General features: G+C 39.5%; 1 protein-coding gene across 1 annotated transcript in view; it reads right to left on the reverse strand.

Moving 5' to 3' along the window:
* slx4ip (SLX4 interacting protein) overlaps window positions 1-17,679 on the reverse strand; it is a 114,224-nt gene that overhangs the window by 24,785 nt on the left and 71,760 nt on the right. Inside the window, 1 exon segment of the mRNA XM_080199722.1 lies at window positions 5,786-5,863. Within this exon segment, the coding sequence (XP_080055848.1) occupies window positions 5,786-5,863 (78 nt within the window).

Raw genomic sequence — 17,679 nt, forward strand, 5'->3', positions numbered from 1 at the left:
GCAGAGCCACATATTTGGTGGGAATGTACTGACGCTTTCACATACCTTTGTATTTGCCTGCCATACACCTTCTCCCTCACCCCATACAACCCAGACATGACACAATTGACAGACGACTTTGAAAAGTTCAATCGCATTAGGGAGAATGGGATAATCCAGGTATTTGAATCCTTTCAAGATAATTCTGATTTATAGCAAGGAAATGAGGGAGAACAGAGAATATTTTTTTCTATCTTCAAATGTGAATATAGCCTATTTATTATATTTTAAATACCAATGAAGGCACCCTTTTTGCTATGTGAAAGAACTGGTGAATCGATTCTCCCCTACAGAAAGCAGAAAATAGAACATGGTAAAAGTATACAATAAATTCCAAAAAGAATGGGGGCATTCATCTTAGTATATAAAGGATATTTAAGAATGATGAAGGCTCTAAAGATAAGTAATTTTATTTCCTTGTTCATTCAGCATATTTCACTTAATAGTGTGGGAGTCTGACCTACTAGTGCAAGTGAGAAAGAGGGTGGCCTGCCAGCCCACAGTCAGTACAGGCCCAGCTAACTGTAGATCATTCTTGGCTCTGAAGTCCAGACGGCGACATCTGGTAAAAGAATGAGAATTGTTCCGAGTATTCAAGCTTAACTGGAGCGGCCTACTCTTAAGATCAGCCCGCGATAGTAGTGTGGCTTTTAGCATGACTTTGAATGTATCTGACATAAATATAATGTAGAATTCAAAAAAATACAAAGAGGAGATTCTAATTATTCAAAAATATATTGTGTCAGGAAGATCATTTGTGATAAAAAGTTTTTTTGCGCTGTGTCCAGAATTGTTATCTCAATCAACATGTTATTATTCCAAGAGGGAAACATTTCTTGACCAGATCTGGCTAATTAAATGGAGAAAGTAAGTGATCCGAAAATAGGGAAAATTTGTGAAGTACAGACCACTATATATATAGATTTAATAAAGAACAGAAAAGGGAAAAAGAAGAATGAGGACTAAGAGCACTTGACTAAAAAAAGCAAGTGCCCATATATTTAATATACATATTTTATACAAAAATATAACACATATAAATAGATATATAAAAAGAATAGAATCACAGAACCCTACAGTGCAGAAAGAGGCCCTTCGGCCCATCGGGTCTGCACCGACCACAATCCCACCCAGGCCCTACTCTCTACATATTATTACCCGCTAATCCCTCTAACCTAAGCATCCTAGGACACAAGGGGGCAATTTTTCAGCATGGCCAATTAACCTAACCCACACATCTTTGGACTGTGGGAGGAAACCGGAACAACTTGAAGAAACCCAAGCAGACACGAGGAGAATGTGCACAGACAGTGACCCGAGCTGGGAATCGAACCCAGGTCCCTGGAGCTGTGAAGCAGCAGTGCTAACCACTGTGCTACCATGCCGCCCGTAAAATATTCATAAAAATACACACTAATCCTTATATAAGACATATTGAGACAAAAGTACAAATTAGCAAATAACATTGTACATCAGCAATTAAAAACAGTTAGATACAGGAGACAGGAATAGTACATATTAAGCATATTCCAAAGGAACAAAGGGAATACATGGAAAGCTGCGGTTCCATGATTGACGAGGGCGATTAAATCAAATTTGAAACGGGAAAAGAAACACAGAATACTAATGGAGCAAATATTTAAAATAAAACCTATGATGAATACATATAGGAAAGTTACAGAAGGAAGTTTAAAAAGGGGTTATGCAAGAAAATTAGCAAAGCTGCTAAAGGTGTATTGGTTTTAAGGGAAAGCGGGTATAATATCAAAAAAAATTGAAGGCACTCTGAGAAAATTATCAACCTAGGCAACTCTTGTCACAAGTACTAGATGTGAATGAGAATTTTTTTTGCTTTATAAATTAACAGAGAGAAAATGAATGGTGATTAAAACAAAAAGATGGGGGAAAGAGGGATTCCTTCATTCTTTAGTTACGATTGCCTAAAATTTCAAACCATATTTGAATTTATAAAAATATTTTGTTTTAATTTATCATTACTTTTGATACTAATTCAATCCTGACTGAGTGTAACGGTGCTACTAATAACTTGACTACAGACGATTACCAGCTATCCATCTGTTAAGTATTACAGTAGAACATCATGTCTTCATTGCGACACATTATAAAATATAATCTTAATTGTTCTCAGGTATTCACTCTGATAAAAGTAATGAATAAAGTTTAGATATCACACTCTATTTACAGATATTTAATACATTTTTAATATTAATCCTTTAAGGTCATTCAAACTTATGACCTCCATAGAGTGATCAGCTCAAATAAAGTTTTGCAAGCTTAGCTCACTCAGTCAGCCTACATATTATTCAGTCTTCAGACTAGCTAGAAAGGATGTGTCAGAAACAATTCTTGTTCGTAAAAAAATCAGTACCATGCACTCTGAATATAGCAAATGTTAATTTATTCTGTATCCATGTTGTGGCTCCCACAGGCAAAAAACAAATATGAATTCAAAATGATAAGTAACTGAAAACACCAACATTAAAAGTAACCTGATAGAAAATAAACATAAAATATACTGGGTTCCTTTTGTGCTAATTTTAGGAGTATACCAAACATCACAAACGTATATGCAAATTTATTCCTTTAGGATTTTCAGTGACCTTCAATGCAATGAATATTACTTCACTTTGTTCCTCATTTTAAACTAAGAAATAGAAATTACTATCAGAGACATTAATAGATGAATGCTTTGCACAATGATGTGACATTTCTACATCTGTTATTTTCAATGGAGGTGTTAACTCATTTATTTTAAATAGGTTAATGCTTTATGTAAACTAGTGGCTAAAGTGACTTTATAGGAACAAATTACACATCTATCAACCAGGAATACATCAGGAAAATTTTAGAGGCTGATACATCTTTAAATAGCAATCTGATGTAAATATTACCTTGTAAATTAACTTAACCACTAATCCTTCTACTGACCAAAATTTTATAGTAACCACGTCTGACAGCTCGATGTTTTTATAAGCAAATCACTTCCAGTGCTCAGATAACGCATTCTTTTTTAAAAAAGCTAATAATAATGGATTGCAAGTATGCAGAAGTTCTTGGGCTTTACACTGAAATTATTATTGGGTCAGTTGTGGCTATTGTGCCTGAGCAAAAATATACTGCACCTTGTCTTGTGTCCAGAGTAATGTAACTTCCTGTTAATCAGCACTTTTGTTTAAACGGCACCACCTATTCCCTGAGCATACCAGCTAACAAAGGTTTTACTGTATATCGTTTAGATGTGTAGTCTGATTATGAAATGATGCTTAACATGTGCACAGTCAACATAGTTGGTGGTTTCTCAGATTCTTAAAAATAAAAAGACTAAATTTAATATAGCTTAAAAAAATAGACAGTCTGGTGATTTCTTATTGTTTAAAATATTCCTATTTTAAAAAATTATGTAAGTATAATAATTGTTTTAATATTTTGTTTGATGTGACGTAACCTTGTGATGAACAAAACAGCTACAGTGGAGGGCATGGTGGCCTGAATGCCACTCTGGAACCACACAATCAGATAGGGAAAGAAGAACATATGAAAAAGGGCAGAAAAAGACCAGCTAGTCCATCAAGCTTGTCCCATTGCTGCACACTTGCCAGTCATCCATCCCACCACTGTTAAGGTAACATAAGCTTCAGGGGGATGGTTGGCCAATTTAAGGGGAGGGATAGGATATGGATAAGGGGGATGCAGGAAATTATGCTCCAAATTCTGATGGTTATCAAATAAGCTCCAGCACTGGGATTTGTTAACTCACCTATCATCCATAAATCATGATGTCTTCCACCACAGTTCTCTTTCGAACACTTGCCACACTCAGTAATCATAGAACAAGTACTTCTACCACCTAAGCTAATTCTTATTGATGTCTCTTAGATGCCCCTTGCTTTTCTAACTCAAATAACCTTTACTAAAGAACAGAATCTAATTCCTTCATCAGTTTACAGCTTTTATTCATATTCTCCTCAAAGTCTCTTACAAAATAATAAGGTTCAGTTCTCTAAGTCTGTCCTGATAACAAAGGTACTTAGATCAAAAGAGAAAATACTGGAAAATCTCAGGTCTGACAACATCTGTAGGAAGAGTAAAGAGCTGACGTTTCAAGTCCAGATGACCCTTTTGGTTTCAGATTCCAGCATCTGCAGAAATTTGCTTTTATTAAGGTACTTAGATTCTCTCTTTAATCTTTCCCAGGGCTTTGGCAGACGTGAAAGATTCAAAATTAGGTACAGTAACTCCAGATCGAGACCTTTTACAAGTATCCTAATAATTCGCCACAACATTCTCCAGGGCCAGCCACTGAACCTTAAAAGATTCATGCACCATAACTCCCAGGTTCTTCTCCCATTCAGCAGCTTTGAATGTGCAATCCTGTATAGAGTTTACAAACTTGAAATTTCGCACCCCAAGATGGTTCACAATGCACGTATCTATACTGAAAAAGAAATGTCAGGAGTTTGGGGGGAGGGGGACAGCATTCTTTCATTGTGTCTCCGTCCACCTGCATTTCTTTCCATCAAAGCTCCTAACTCCTGCATGTTTCTTAGTCATCCACATTTCAGCATTTTCCTGATGCCAACATCCAAATGGATAATAAAAAGTGAACAGTGCTAAAAGCAATTCCTGCAGGACTCCCCAATGGAAAACCACCACTTTTATTAACTCCCTTATACAAGTACAACCAAGTCACTAACCAACTGGAGATCTCACAACAAATCTCACAAGGTACAATCTTACTTAGAAGCCTTTGTGCTGCCTATTATCAAAAGCATTTTTTAAAATCTAATACACACTATTGACCAGGCTTTCATTATCTATCAACTTTGTAATCTTCTGAAAAATCCAAATTGGTAAGATTCCTTTTGCAGAAGCCATGCTGGCAATTTGCTAATAACCCTTTCTCAACATAAAGCATCTCCAATAATCCCTTCTAACAAAGTACCGCCAACTGAAGTTAACAGACGTGCAGTTTCCTAGCACTGACTCATTGTTCTTTTTTAAATATAGGCATCATGCAGGCCTCTTCCCTGTAGGTGGGAACAATCTGAGATCTCAGCGACTACTACATATATGAGCCAGCACATGTATCAGGCAGCATAGCACAGTTCAGTTTGCTTTAAGTTTTCACATTCACTTTTACACACATAATTTTAGCATCAGCTATATATCGCAGCATTATTAACTTGGCGTCATCTTCAGTTCTGAAGAGTGATGCAAAATAGTCATTTAAAACTTTAGCCATATGTTGGGATTCCACCCAAATCTGCCCTGCAGGGTTCCTCAATGGTTTTATGCAATCATTAATGGCTTTTTAGTGGCAGCTTTCCAATTTACAATATGGATTTGTGGTGTTGGGTGACTCTGAGGCAGTTCCTAGCCCAGTCTGAATATGATTTCCTGTTTTCTATGGAACAACTGTAGGATGCTGCCTGTCTGTCAGTGATGTGGCCAGAGTGCTGGCTTATTCAATGGTTATCCTCTATTTCCTGTCATATTCTCCACTCATTGACTCCTCAGTTTTCCTTCCACGTTAAAGTACAGAAAAGAAAATCCAACCAAAACAAGAATGGAGAACAGTTACGTAGAACACTAAAGTATGAATAATTCATCTTAATTCTACATAGCATTTTCAGTTTATTCAGTTACTTATGGAAGTGCAAAACATACGAAACATTTTCCCATTAAAATGTGATTAAACTTCTACCATTCCTAAATATGTACATACCACAATGCTGCTTCTGTGTGACACATCGCAAGTTTGTATATCTCTTTATAAAATAAGAGGCAAGTCGAAAATTTTCCCCTAGAAAATAAATGTGAAAATCAATGCATAGTACAAAACATATTTTGAACAATTCATCTGATATAACCAAGTGCTGCCATAATATGCCTTTCACACCTACTTCATGTGTATACAAAGTTCCTGAATTGTTTTGGGGATGCATTATATCCTTTTCTATCAGAGTAAGATGTGACAATACTTTTTGTAATTGGTTATAATGCATTATAAGCTAGAAAACTAGGCATCTGTTGTCTTTGAGTGGCTAAGGCTCTAGAGGTAGCTGAGCCTTCAGTGAATGAGGTGCAGCCTTTCAGAGAAAGGTTCCTGACATGATGAGCATAAGCACGGCCATTAAAACAGAGTCATAGAGTTTACAGCATGGAAACAGGCCCGTCGGCCCAACTTGTTCATGCCACCCTTTTTTTCAAACCCCTAAGCTAGTCCCAATTGCTTGCATTTTGTCCGTATCCCTCTTTACCCATGTAACTGTCTAAATGCTTTTTAAAAGACAAAACTGTACTCGTCTCTACTACTACCTCTGGCAACTTGTTCTAGACACTCATCACCCACTATGTGAAAAATTTGCCCCTCTGGGTACTTTTGTATCTCTCCCCTCTCACCTTAAACCTATGATCTAGTTTTAGACTCCCCTACCTTTGGGAAAATATATTGACTATCTAGCTGATCTATGCCCTTCATTATTTTATAGACTTCTATAAGATCACCCCTCAGCCTTCTACGTTCCAGAGAAAAAAATCCCAGTCTATCCAACCTCCCCTTAACTCAAACCATCAAGTCCCAGTAGCATCCTATAAATCTTTTCTGTATCTTTCTAGTTTAATAATATCCTTTCTATAATAGGGTGATCAGAACTGTACACAGTATTCCAAGTGCAGCCTTACCAGTGTCTTGTTCCTCGGTTCTCTGGATTAATCAAAACAAAAAGTACACAATGCAAAACTATCAGCTAAATCTTAATTTATGTTATTTAATTTCATCTTACAAATATTTTGGAGCTAATATTCCTCCACACATATCCTGCTAGAATTGTGAAGCACACACAGAATGGTCACAGCACAAAAAGAGGCCATTCAGAATCAGGCCAGTGCTGACTATGAAGGAGCAATTCATTGCTGCCATTCCCCTGTAGCTCTGTACATTTTTCCTCTTCAAATAATAAACTAATTCTCTCTTGAAAGCTTCGACTGAACTCCAGCACACTCCCAGGCATGGAATTCCAGATGCACTTGCTACACGAAAAAGATTTTCCTCGTGTCGCTACAGCTTCATTTGCCAATTACCTTAAATCTGTGCCCAACGGTTCTCAATCTTTTCACTAATGCAAACAGTTTCTCCCTCTCTGCTCTGTCCAAACCCCTCATAATTTTGAATACCTCTATCACATCTCCTCTCAACCTTCATTTCACCAGGGAAAACAGTCCCAACTTCCCAAGGCTTTCTAAAAGTATGTGAAGAGCAAGAGGATAAGATGTGAAAGGAATAGGACCTATCAAGTGTGACAGTGGGAAGGTTTGTGTAGAACTGGTAGAAACTGCAGAGGTACTCAATGAATACTTTACTTCAGTATTCACAATAGAAAAGGATCTTGATGGCTGTAGTGCGGGCTTGCAGTGGACTGAAAAGCTCGAGTATGTAGACATTAAGAAAGAGGATGTGTTGGAGCTTTTGAAAAGCATCAAGTTAGATAAGTCACCGGGACCGGATGGGATATACCCCAGGTTACTGTGGGAGGTGAGGGAAAAGATTGCTGAGCCTCTGGCGATGATCTTTGCGTCATGAATGGAGATAGGAGTGGTTCCGGAGGACTGCGGATGTGGTTCCTTTATTCAAGAAAGGGAGAAATGATAGCCCAGGAAATTATAGACCAGTGAGTCTAACCTCAGTGGTTGGTAAGTTGAAGGAGAAGATCCTGAGAGACAGGATTTATGAACATTTGGAGAGGTATAGTATGATCAAGAATAGTCAGCACAGCTTTGTCAAAGGCAGATCATACCTTTTGCGCCTGATTGAATTTTTTGAGAATGTGTCTATACATTGAGAAGGAAGAGCAGTCGATGTGGTTTATATGAACTTCAGCAAGGCGTTTGATAAGGTGTCCCATGCAAGGCTTATTGAGAAAGTGAGGGGTCATGGGATTCAAGGGGACATTGCTCTGTGGATTCAGAACTGGCGTGCACACAGAAGGCAAAGAGTGGCTGTAGATGGGTCTTTTACTGCATGGAGGTCAGGCACCAGTGGAGTGCCCCAAGGACTCTTCTGGGACTCTTGCTCTTTGTGATTTTTATAAATGACCTGGAAGAGGGAGTAGAGGGATGAGTTGATAAGTTTGTTGATGACACAAAGGTTGGAGGTGTTGTGGATCGTGTGGAGGGATGTCTGAAGTTGCAGCAAGACATTGATAGGATGCAAGACTGGGCGGAGAAGTAGCAGATGGACTTCAATCCAGATAAGTGTGTGGTGATTCATTTTGGCAGGTCAAACAGGATGACAGATTAGAATATTAAGGGTAAGACTCTTGGCAGTGTGAAGATCGGGAGGATTTTGGGGTCAGGGTTCATAGGACGCTCAAAGCAGCTTCACAGGTAGAGGTTAAGAAGCCGTATGGTGTACTGGCATTCATCAGTCGAGGAGTTGAGTTTAGGAGTTGGGAGAAAATGCTGCAGCTGTATAAGACCCTGGTCAGGCCCCACTTGGAGTACTGCGCTCAGTTTTGGTCGCCTCGTTACAGAAAGGATGTGGAAGCCATAGAAAGGGTGCAGAGGAGATTTACAAGGATGTTGCCTGGATTGGGTAGCATGCCTTATGAGGATAGGTTGAGAGCGTTTGGTCTTTTCTCCTTGGAGAGACAAAAGATGAGGGGTGACCTGATAGAGGTGTATAAGATGATGAGAGGTATTGATCAAGTGGATTCTCAGAAGCTTTTTCCCAGGGCTGAAATGATTGCCACAAGAGGACGCAGGTTTAGGGTGCTGGACAATAGGTACAGACGAGGTGTCAGGACTAAGTTTTTCACTCAGAGGGTGCTGGGTGTGTGGAATTGGCTGCTGGCAGTGGTGGTGGAGGCGGATTCGATAGGGTCTTTTAAGAGACTTTTGGATAAGTACATGGAATTTAGTAAGATAGAGGGTTATAAGTGCGCCTAGTAGGAAGGGACATGTTCGTTGCAACTTGTGGGCTGAAAGGCCTGATTATTCTGTAGTTTTTCTATGTTGCTATGTTTCTCCAATCTATTTCTACAATCAGTTGATATCTTCAACCTCTCCTTACACCAATCTGAGGTCCCTCTCTGTTCAGGAAGACGACCATCATACCGGTACCAAAGAAAAGTCAGGGAGTGTGCCTTAATGACTATCGCCCAGTGATCTGACATCCATCATTGTGAATGCTTCAAAAGGTTAGTCATGGCACAAATCAATTCTGGCTAGCCAGATTGCCTGGATCCATTACAGTTTGCCTACCGCTGCAATAGGTCCACAGCAGACGCCATCTCCCTGGCCCTGCACTCAAACCTGGAATACTTGGATAACAAAGACTCCTATTTATCAACTACAGCTCAACCTTCAACACCATTATTCCTACAATCTCATCTTCAAACTCCATAGTCTGAGGCTCAGCTCCTCCCTCTGTGACTGGATCCTGAATTTCTGAATCCACAGACTGCAATCATTAAGGATTCTCCACAATCATCCTCAACACCGGTGCCCCACAAGGCTGTATCTTCAGCCCTCTACTATACTCCTTATACACCAATGATGGAGTAGCCAAATTCACCTCCAATTCAATTTCAAGTTTGCTGAAAGTCACCACTGTATGGGCCAGATCTCAAATAATGATGAAGTACAGGAAAGAGATAGAGAATCTGGTGAACTGGTGCAACGATAATAATCTTTCCCTCGGTGTCAACAAAACGAAGGAGATAGTCATTGACTTCAGGAAGTATAGTGAATGACATGCCCCCCACCCCCACCCAACTACATCAATGAGGACAAAGTAGAAATGGTTTACAGCTTCAAGCTTTTAGGTATCCAGATCACCAATAAAATGCCCTGGTCCCTCCATGCCGACACTATAGTTAAGAAAGCCTGCCAACACCTCTGCTTTCTCAGAAGACTCAGGAAATTTGGCATGTCTGCTACGGCTGTCACCAACTTTTACAGATGCATCATAGAAAACATTCTTTCTGATCATATCATAGCTTGACATGGCTCCTGCTCTACCCAAGACCGCAAGAAACTACAAAAGATTGCGAACGAAGCCCAATCCTTCACTCAAACCAGCTTTCCACACATTGACACTGTCTACACTTCCTGCTGCCTCGGAAAAGTAGCCAGTATGAATAAAGACCCCATGCACCCCAGACATATTCTCTTCCACCTTCTTCCATTGAGAAAAAGATACAAAAGTCTGAGAACACGTGCCAACCAACTCAATAACAGCTTCTTCCCAGCTGCCATCAGACTTTTGAATGGATCTACCTTGCACCAAGTTGATCTTTCTCTACACCCTAGCTACGACTGTAACACTATATTCTGCACTCTCTCCTTTCCTTCTCTATGAACGGTATGCTTTGTCTGTATAGCAGGCAGAAAACAATACTTTTCACTGTATACTAATACATGGGACAATAATAAATGAATGCAAATCAAATGCATGAATCTTTTCTGAACTCTCTCTAATGTAATCATGTCTTTCTGAAAGTGTGATGTCCAGAACTGGACGCAGTACTACAGTTGAGGCCAAACCAGTGCTTTATATGAATTTAACAGTCTATGCTACTATTTATAAAACCTAGTTTGCTGTTTTATTAACCTCTCTCTCAACTTGTTCTGCTACCTTCAATGTTTTATGCACATACATACTCAGGTCCCTCTGCTCCTGCACCCTTCATTTTATATTGCCTCTCCATGTTCTATTAGAATGAAACTCTACATTAAATCTCAGCTGTCATTTGCCCACCCCTCAGCCCCATGAATTGCAGAGCTCATAATCACTGGGTACAGTCTTAGAATCATAGAATCATTACAGTGCAGAAGGAGGCCGTTCAGCCCATCAAGACTGCACTGACAACAATCCCATTAAGGTCCTAACCCTGTAATCCCACCTGTTTATCCTGCCAATCCACCTAACATTAAGGGACAATTTAGTATGGCCAATCATCCTACCCACATATCTTCGGAGTGTGGGAGAAAATCGAAGCACCCGGAGGAAACCCACACAGACACGGGGAGAATGTGCAGACTGCACACAGACAATCACCCAAGGCTGGAATTGAACCTGGGTCACTGGTACTGTGAGGCAGCACCACCATGCCACTGTGCCGCCCTTCTCCAACAATGAGAATGGAAGAGTGCAGGGTGTGGAATATTCCAGTATTCTTGTCACTGTTGTTGCACTTCGTGCAAATTGAAGACAGACCATGGAAAATATTATTTTTTCTCTCATACAAAGTGCAACAGTATAGTCTGAGTTAAAGGGTGTGCTATCCTGCAGTCTATCCAAAGACTAAGTAGTGTCAGATGTGACAGACAACCAGGAGTTTAGACGCCAAAATTCTATTACAGGTTTCCATGCTAACCTACAGCATAAAATATTATACTAACCCAAGTTGTGAATGGAAGTTTGAATAGCTGAATTTAATATGTTGAACTCTTTAACAACTTTGATCTGTGTGCAAATGATTAGGTGCACCGAGTGACAAGTGACAAAAGATGAGGGGAAGACATTATTCAAAAATAGTTTCTTGGGAAAAATGTAAAGTTGCTGAATTTGAAAAAATGTGTATCATTTTAAAACTCTACCTGTACTTCAACTAGATTACACACACCTTTGATTTGCATATGAACATACAATACAGGAGCAGAAAAAGCCATTTTTTTTCTATTCATTTGTGAGACATGGGCATCCCTGGCTAGCCATCATTTATTGCCCTTTCTTAGTTGTCGTTGAACTGAGTGGCTTGCTCGGCCATTTCAAATGGCATGTTAAGAGTCATTGCTGTGTCTCTGGAGTCACATGTAGGTCAGACCAGGTAAGGATGGCAAATTTCCTTCCCTAAAGGACGTTAGTGAACCAGATGGGTTTTTCCAACAATACACAATGGTTGCATGGTCATTCATGATCAGTCTGATGGATCCTTTCCAGGATCTACTGTTTTGGAAAATTAATACCCAGGTATCTAGTACCTCATTAGCTATCCCTTTTAAGACCCAAAGATGAAGTCTATCAGGACTTGGAGATCTGCTATCCACAGCTCCATCAGTTTACTCAGTAAGGCTTTCCTAGTGATTGCAATTTCACGAACTTCTCCTCTCCCTTCCACCTCCCGATTTACAGTTATTAGTGGAGTGTTTTTTTTAGCCTCCATAGTAAAATGGAAGCAAAATATTTGTTCATTTAATCCACAATTTCCTTATTACCTACTATTAACTCCCAATTGTCATTCTCTAGAGTGACTTAACTTACTCTTTTCCTTTATATTACCTATAAAATTCTTATATCCATGTTTACATTTCCAGCTATCTTCATCTCATACCCTAATTCATTTCTCCTGATTAACCTTTTAGTCATTCTCTGCTGTTCTTTATATCCTGACCAACCATTTAAACTGCCACTCATCTTTATGCAGTTGCAAGCCAAGTTTGATACTTGCCTTACCTTCTTTTGTTGCTCACTGATAGTGGGTCTGCTTCCAAGAATTTTTCTATAAGTAGGAATACATTTATTCAGAATATTCAGAAATATCCCTTTAAAGTCTGCTGCTCCTTCTCTATTGATCTACCCTCTAGTCTTGTATCCCAATTCACTTCAGCTAGCTCAGCTTTCATGTCCACAAAGTTGTCCTTATTTAAGTTTAATATATTAGTCTTAGGCTCACTCTTCTCCCTTTCAAACTGGATGTAAAATTCAAATATATTGTGGCACTGCTACCTGGGGTACCTTTACGCTGAGATCATGAATTAATCCTGTCGCATTACCAGGGATTACAAGTGATCCCTGGTTGGTTCCTTAATGTGCTGCTCTAAGAAACTATCTCAAAAATATTCTTTGAACTCTTCATCCAAGCTACTATGCCAATCCAATTTCTTCACTTCATATGCAGATTAAAATCACCCACGATTATTGCCACCCCTTTATCACAAGCCCCCAACATTTAGAACATAGAACAGTACAGCACAGTACAAGCCCTTCAGCCTTCAATGTTGTGCTGAGCTATGTCTGAACCCAAGATCAAGCAATCCCACTCCCTATCATTCTGGTGTGCTCCATGTGCCTATCCAATAGCCGCTTGAAAGTTTCTAAATTGTCCTGACTCCACTAACACAGCAGGCAGTGCATTCCACACCCCAACCACTCTCTGAGTAAAGAATCTACCTCGGACATCCCTCCCATATCTCCCACCATGAACCTTACAGTTATGCCCCCTAGTAACAGCTACCCGAGAAAACAGTCTCTGGACATCCATTCTATCTATCCCCTCATCATCTTATAAACTTCTATTAAGTCGCCTCTTATCCTCCTTCCTCCAAAGAGAAAAGCCCCAGCTCCCTCAACCTTTCCTCATAAGACCTACCCTCCAAACCAGGCAGCATCCTGGTAAATCTCCTCTGCACTCTCCCCAATGCTTCCACATCCTTCTTACAGTGAGGTGAGCAAAACTGCACACAATATTCCAAATATGGTCTTACCAAGGTCCTGTATAGTTGCAGCATAACCCCATGACTCTTAAACTCAAACCTGCTGTTAATAAATGCTAACGCTCTATAAGCCTTCTTCACAGCTCTATCCACTTGAGTGGCAACCTTCAGAGATCTGTGGGTATGAACCCCAAGATCTCTCTGTTCTTCCACATTCCTGAGGGCCCTGCTGTTGACCCTGTAATCCACATTCACTTCTTCTTGTATACTTTGTCCTGCGTTGTGCTTACTGTTAGGGGGTCTGTAGCTCACTCCCACTAGTGACTTCTTACCCTGATTATTCTTCAGCTCTGCCCAAACTGATTCCATATTGTGACCTCCTGAAACAAGGTCATCTCTAACTATTGCACCAATGGCACTTTTAATTAACAGTGCGACCCCTCCACTTTTACCTCACTTCTTATTCTTCTTGAATATCATATCACATACCTCTCAACATTCAGGACCCAATTCTCTGCAATCATGCTACCGTGTCTATGTAATGGCTATCAGATCGTATTTATTTACTGCAATATGCATTGTTCAATTGATATACTTTTGTCATGAATGCTACACACATTCAGATACAGAGCCTTTTCTTATCTTGCTGAATCTAGCCTTGACTGTTGATGCACACTTTATTTTTTTTCTCTCTGTTCCTGCCATTCTCCGAACCTATTTTGCTCTCCTGCCTTGATTCTATTCCTTGATTTGTTACATCTACTCAAACTTGATCCCTCACCTCCGTTGTTTAGTTTAAAGCCCTCTCTACTTCCATTGATATGCAACTTGCCAGAACATCGGTTGCAGCACAGCTCAGATGTAGACCACCCCAAAAGTAAAGCCCCCACTTTCCCCAGTCCTGATGCCAGTGACCCACGAACCAGAACCCACTTCCCCCTCACCAGTCTTTGAGCAACTCACTCATTTTTCTAATTTTATTTGCTCTGTGTCAATTTGCATTCAGTTCAGGTAATAATCCAGAGGTGCCACTTCCTAATTCCTAAATCACACTGATTATAAAGAAACTCTTTCCTTGTCCTGTTAATGTCACTGGTACTTACGTACACTACAATAACTGAGTTCTCCTTTCCATTGTAAATTGCTCTCCAGCCTTGAGCAAATGTCTCAAACCTTGGCACCAGGCAGGCAAAACACTGCTCTGGACTCTTGCTCTCTGTTGCAGAGAGCAGTATCAATGACCCTCACTAAACTGTCTCCTATTACCACTGCATTCCTGTTCGTTCTTCCTACTTGAATGGCTTCCTGTACCATGGTGCTACGGCCAAAACAGCATCACAAAATCTTATTCCAAGAAGTGTGACCACCTTTTGGAACAAAGTATCCAGGTATATCTTCCCCTCCCTTATGTTGCTCAGCGTCTGCAGTTTGGCTTCCAGGTCAATAATCTTGATCCGAATTCAAGCTGCTTACACTTTCTGTAGGTTGGTTTGTCCTGAGTCACATTGCCATTCAGAAACCCCCACTTTCTACAGCTGCACATCTCACCAATCCAGCCAATGTTACTTATTTTATTTAGTTAACTACTTTCTTAATTAACTAACAATTAACTCAAAATTAAATCATGGCCTAGCTTCTAGAGAGCTAGCTAGTATGCCTCAAATTTAAAATTCTTATCCTCATGTACAAATCTTCTGGTCTCTTCCTCTTCATCTCTGCAACTTTCTCCAGTCATACAACTTTCTGAAAACTCTGTATCTGACTTTGACATCTCATGCAACACACTTTCGCAGCCATGCCTTTAGGTGTATTGATCCCAAGGTCTGGAATTCCCTTCTAAAATATCTATACTTCTCTCTCTTCTCCTTTAACACTGTCCTTAAAATCAAACTTCGTGACAAACTTTTTAGTCATATCTAAGCTCTCCTTTGCCATTATTTCATCTGATTACACTTGCATAGAATGTTTTTCTATGTTAGAAATACCATATAAATACAAGTTGCTTTGTCCCAGCTAACACTTATGATACCACAAATTGGGAGTCAAGCCCAAGTATAATCTTCAAGGGAAGCAGAGTTAGAGGACGGAAGAGTTTGAGGGGTAATTGGATGATCATGAATCAACAGAATTGAGTTCCAATTGTAAAGTCAGATATTCTGCCATAGCTTTGATTTTACATGTCCAAGGACCAAAACCTACAGCAATTGAGGAAGGAGAGAAGGAGCTTTGATTGGAACATTGGAGTCTCTCTGGAGTAAGAGCTCTGTCTAATGTCCAAATATCAGACATCCAGTGGGAAACATTCATCCAACGACAGTGGAATGACTCATTTTAACATAGCCACAGTGAGCAAGTCAGAACGAAACCTCTGAATACCAGGTTAACAACCAGCAGAGTACTCATATCCAGTGGAAAGGGAGGGGTGACTTCCCCACCGCATCTAGTCAATGCTCGGTTATCAGTCAGAAATAGGTTGTACCATATGTTGCTAAGGTTGAAGAGAGAAAGGTAACCTAAAGAGCTGGGTGAGTCAAATAGAGGCACTACATCATCATTAATGGTGGGGAGTGTGCAACTGTAGTGTGATATGGGCTGTCTTCATCATGAATGCAGACATAATTAATGATGTGGAAAGTCGACAGAGGAAGAAAGATTTTGTAGATAGGAAATCTGCATAGACGCAAATTTTGTAAAAAAATCAAATTTTGATATTTGTTGCACATTTTTAAAATAATACACATTAATTCAAGGGCTTTAATTAAAGTACGAGCATTGAGTGTCTAGTCAAGAGTCCAAATATAGGACCAAAGTTCCAAAACCCAGCATAGATTCACATTGTTAGAAGTCTCACAACATCAGATTGAAGTCCAACAGGTTTATTTGATAGCATATGCTTTCGGAGCAGTGTCCTTCTTCAGATGACTGGCAGTGCTCCAAGAGCTCATGCTGCCAAATAAACCTGTTGGACTTTAACCCAGTATTGTGATACTTCTTACTGTGCCCACCCTAGTCCAACACCGGCATCTCCACATCATAGATTAAAATTGATGTTATGGAACAGTTTGCCAATCTGTAAGGGCTCCTTGAAGAATCTTTACGGATGGGATGTAGACATCACTGGCTAGGCCAGCACTTAATGCCCGTCTCTAACTGCTCTTGAGAGAGCATAGGTCAACTGCCTTCTTGCAGTCCGTTGCAAGGAGGAGAACATAACAGAGGAACATAACATTTAGGTGCTTGGTAATAGTGGAAATACAAGAAGAGAAAATTGGACAAGAGAAAAAGACGTGCGTATCTTAAAATACACAACTTATTATGTCACAAGTCAACTCTTTCACTTTCAATTCAATGAGGTAATGGATGCGAGGGTGGGGATTTTAATGCCTTCTCTAATCTAAAGTTTATAATGGCAATGGCAATTAAGATTGATCCCAGAAATCAGAGTTGAGTCTAGCCGCCTTGTCAAGTTAGTCTGCTGTAAGGGAAAAGTTAAGCTATTATAGCGACCAGATTCTGTTTGCTTGTCCCCCAAGAGACTAATTCATGTGAGAATCTTGGAGATATAAGGTGGTAGCCCCCAAGGGATTCTTAGAATTTCATCTTTTTCGAATGGATTCTGAGAGAACTAGAATTGTAAAAAACTTGTATCAATCAGTCATTCCAGTTTAAACCTGTATCAATCAATGAGACATTTTCCTCAATAGTTAATCAATACCTTTTGCCTTAAGACTTAAAGCTGAATTCCTCTGCAAATCTAATTTCTTTCTTCTATGACCCATTTGGCTAATAGCAATGAGTAAATATAACAAATACTTTAGAAAATAAAAACTACTAAGACAAATTGAACAGACCAAGCTAAAACAAGCACACAAAGGTAATTACACAGTGAACATCACACATCAGCAATATTGACAAAGAATTCTAAACTTTTATCATATGCCAATAATGTACTATAAAGCTTCGTCAACAAAATACAAAGTACTGTAATATGAAAAGCTATATAAAATTTGATACAAAATAAATTATCCATTTTCTTTAAGTATTGAATAACTATACACAGTTCATAACCTTATTAATTACAAAAATCAGTAAACAGTACTTTTGAATATATTTGCAAAATCAGTTCTAAACCACATAACATGTAATTGCTGACCACACTGAGTTTTGCAAATGTTTTCAGTC

This window comes from Carcharhinus amblyrhynchos, chromosome 12 (genome assembly GCF_965287045.1).
Source record: "Carcharhinus amblyrhynchos chromosome 12, sCarAmb.v2.hapA, whole genome shotgun sequence".
NCBI lineage: Eukaryota > Metazoa > Chordata > Chondrichthyes > Carcharhiniformes > Carcharhinidae > Carcharhinus > Carcharhinus amblyrhynchos.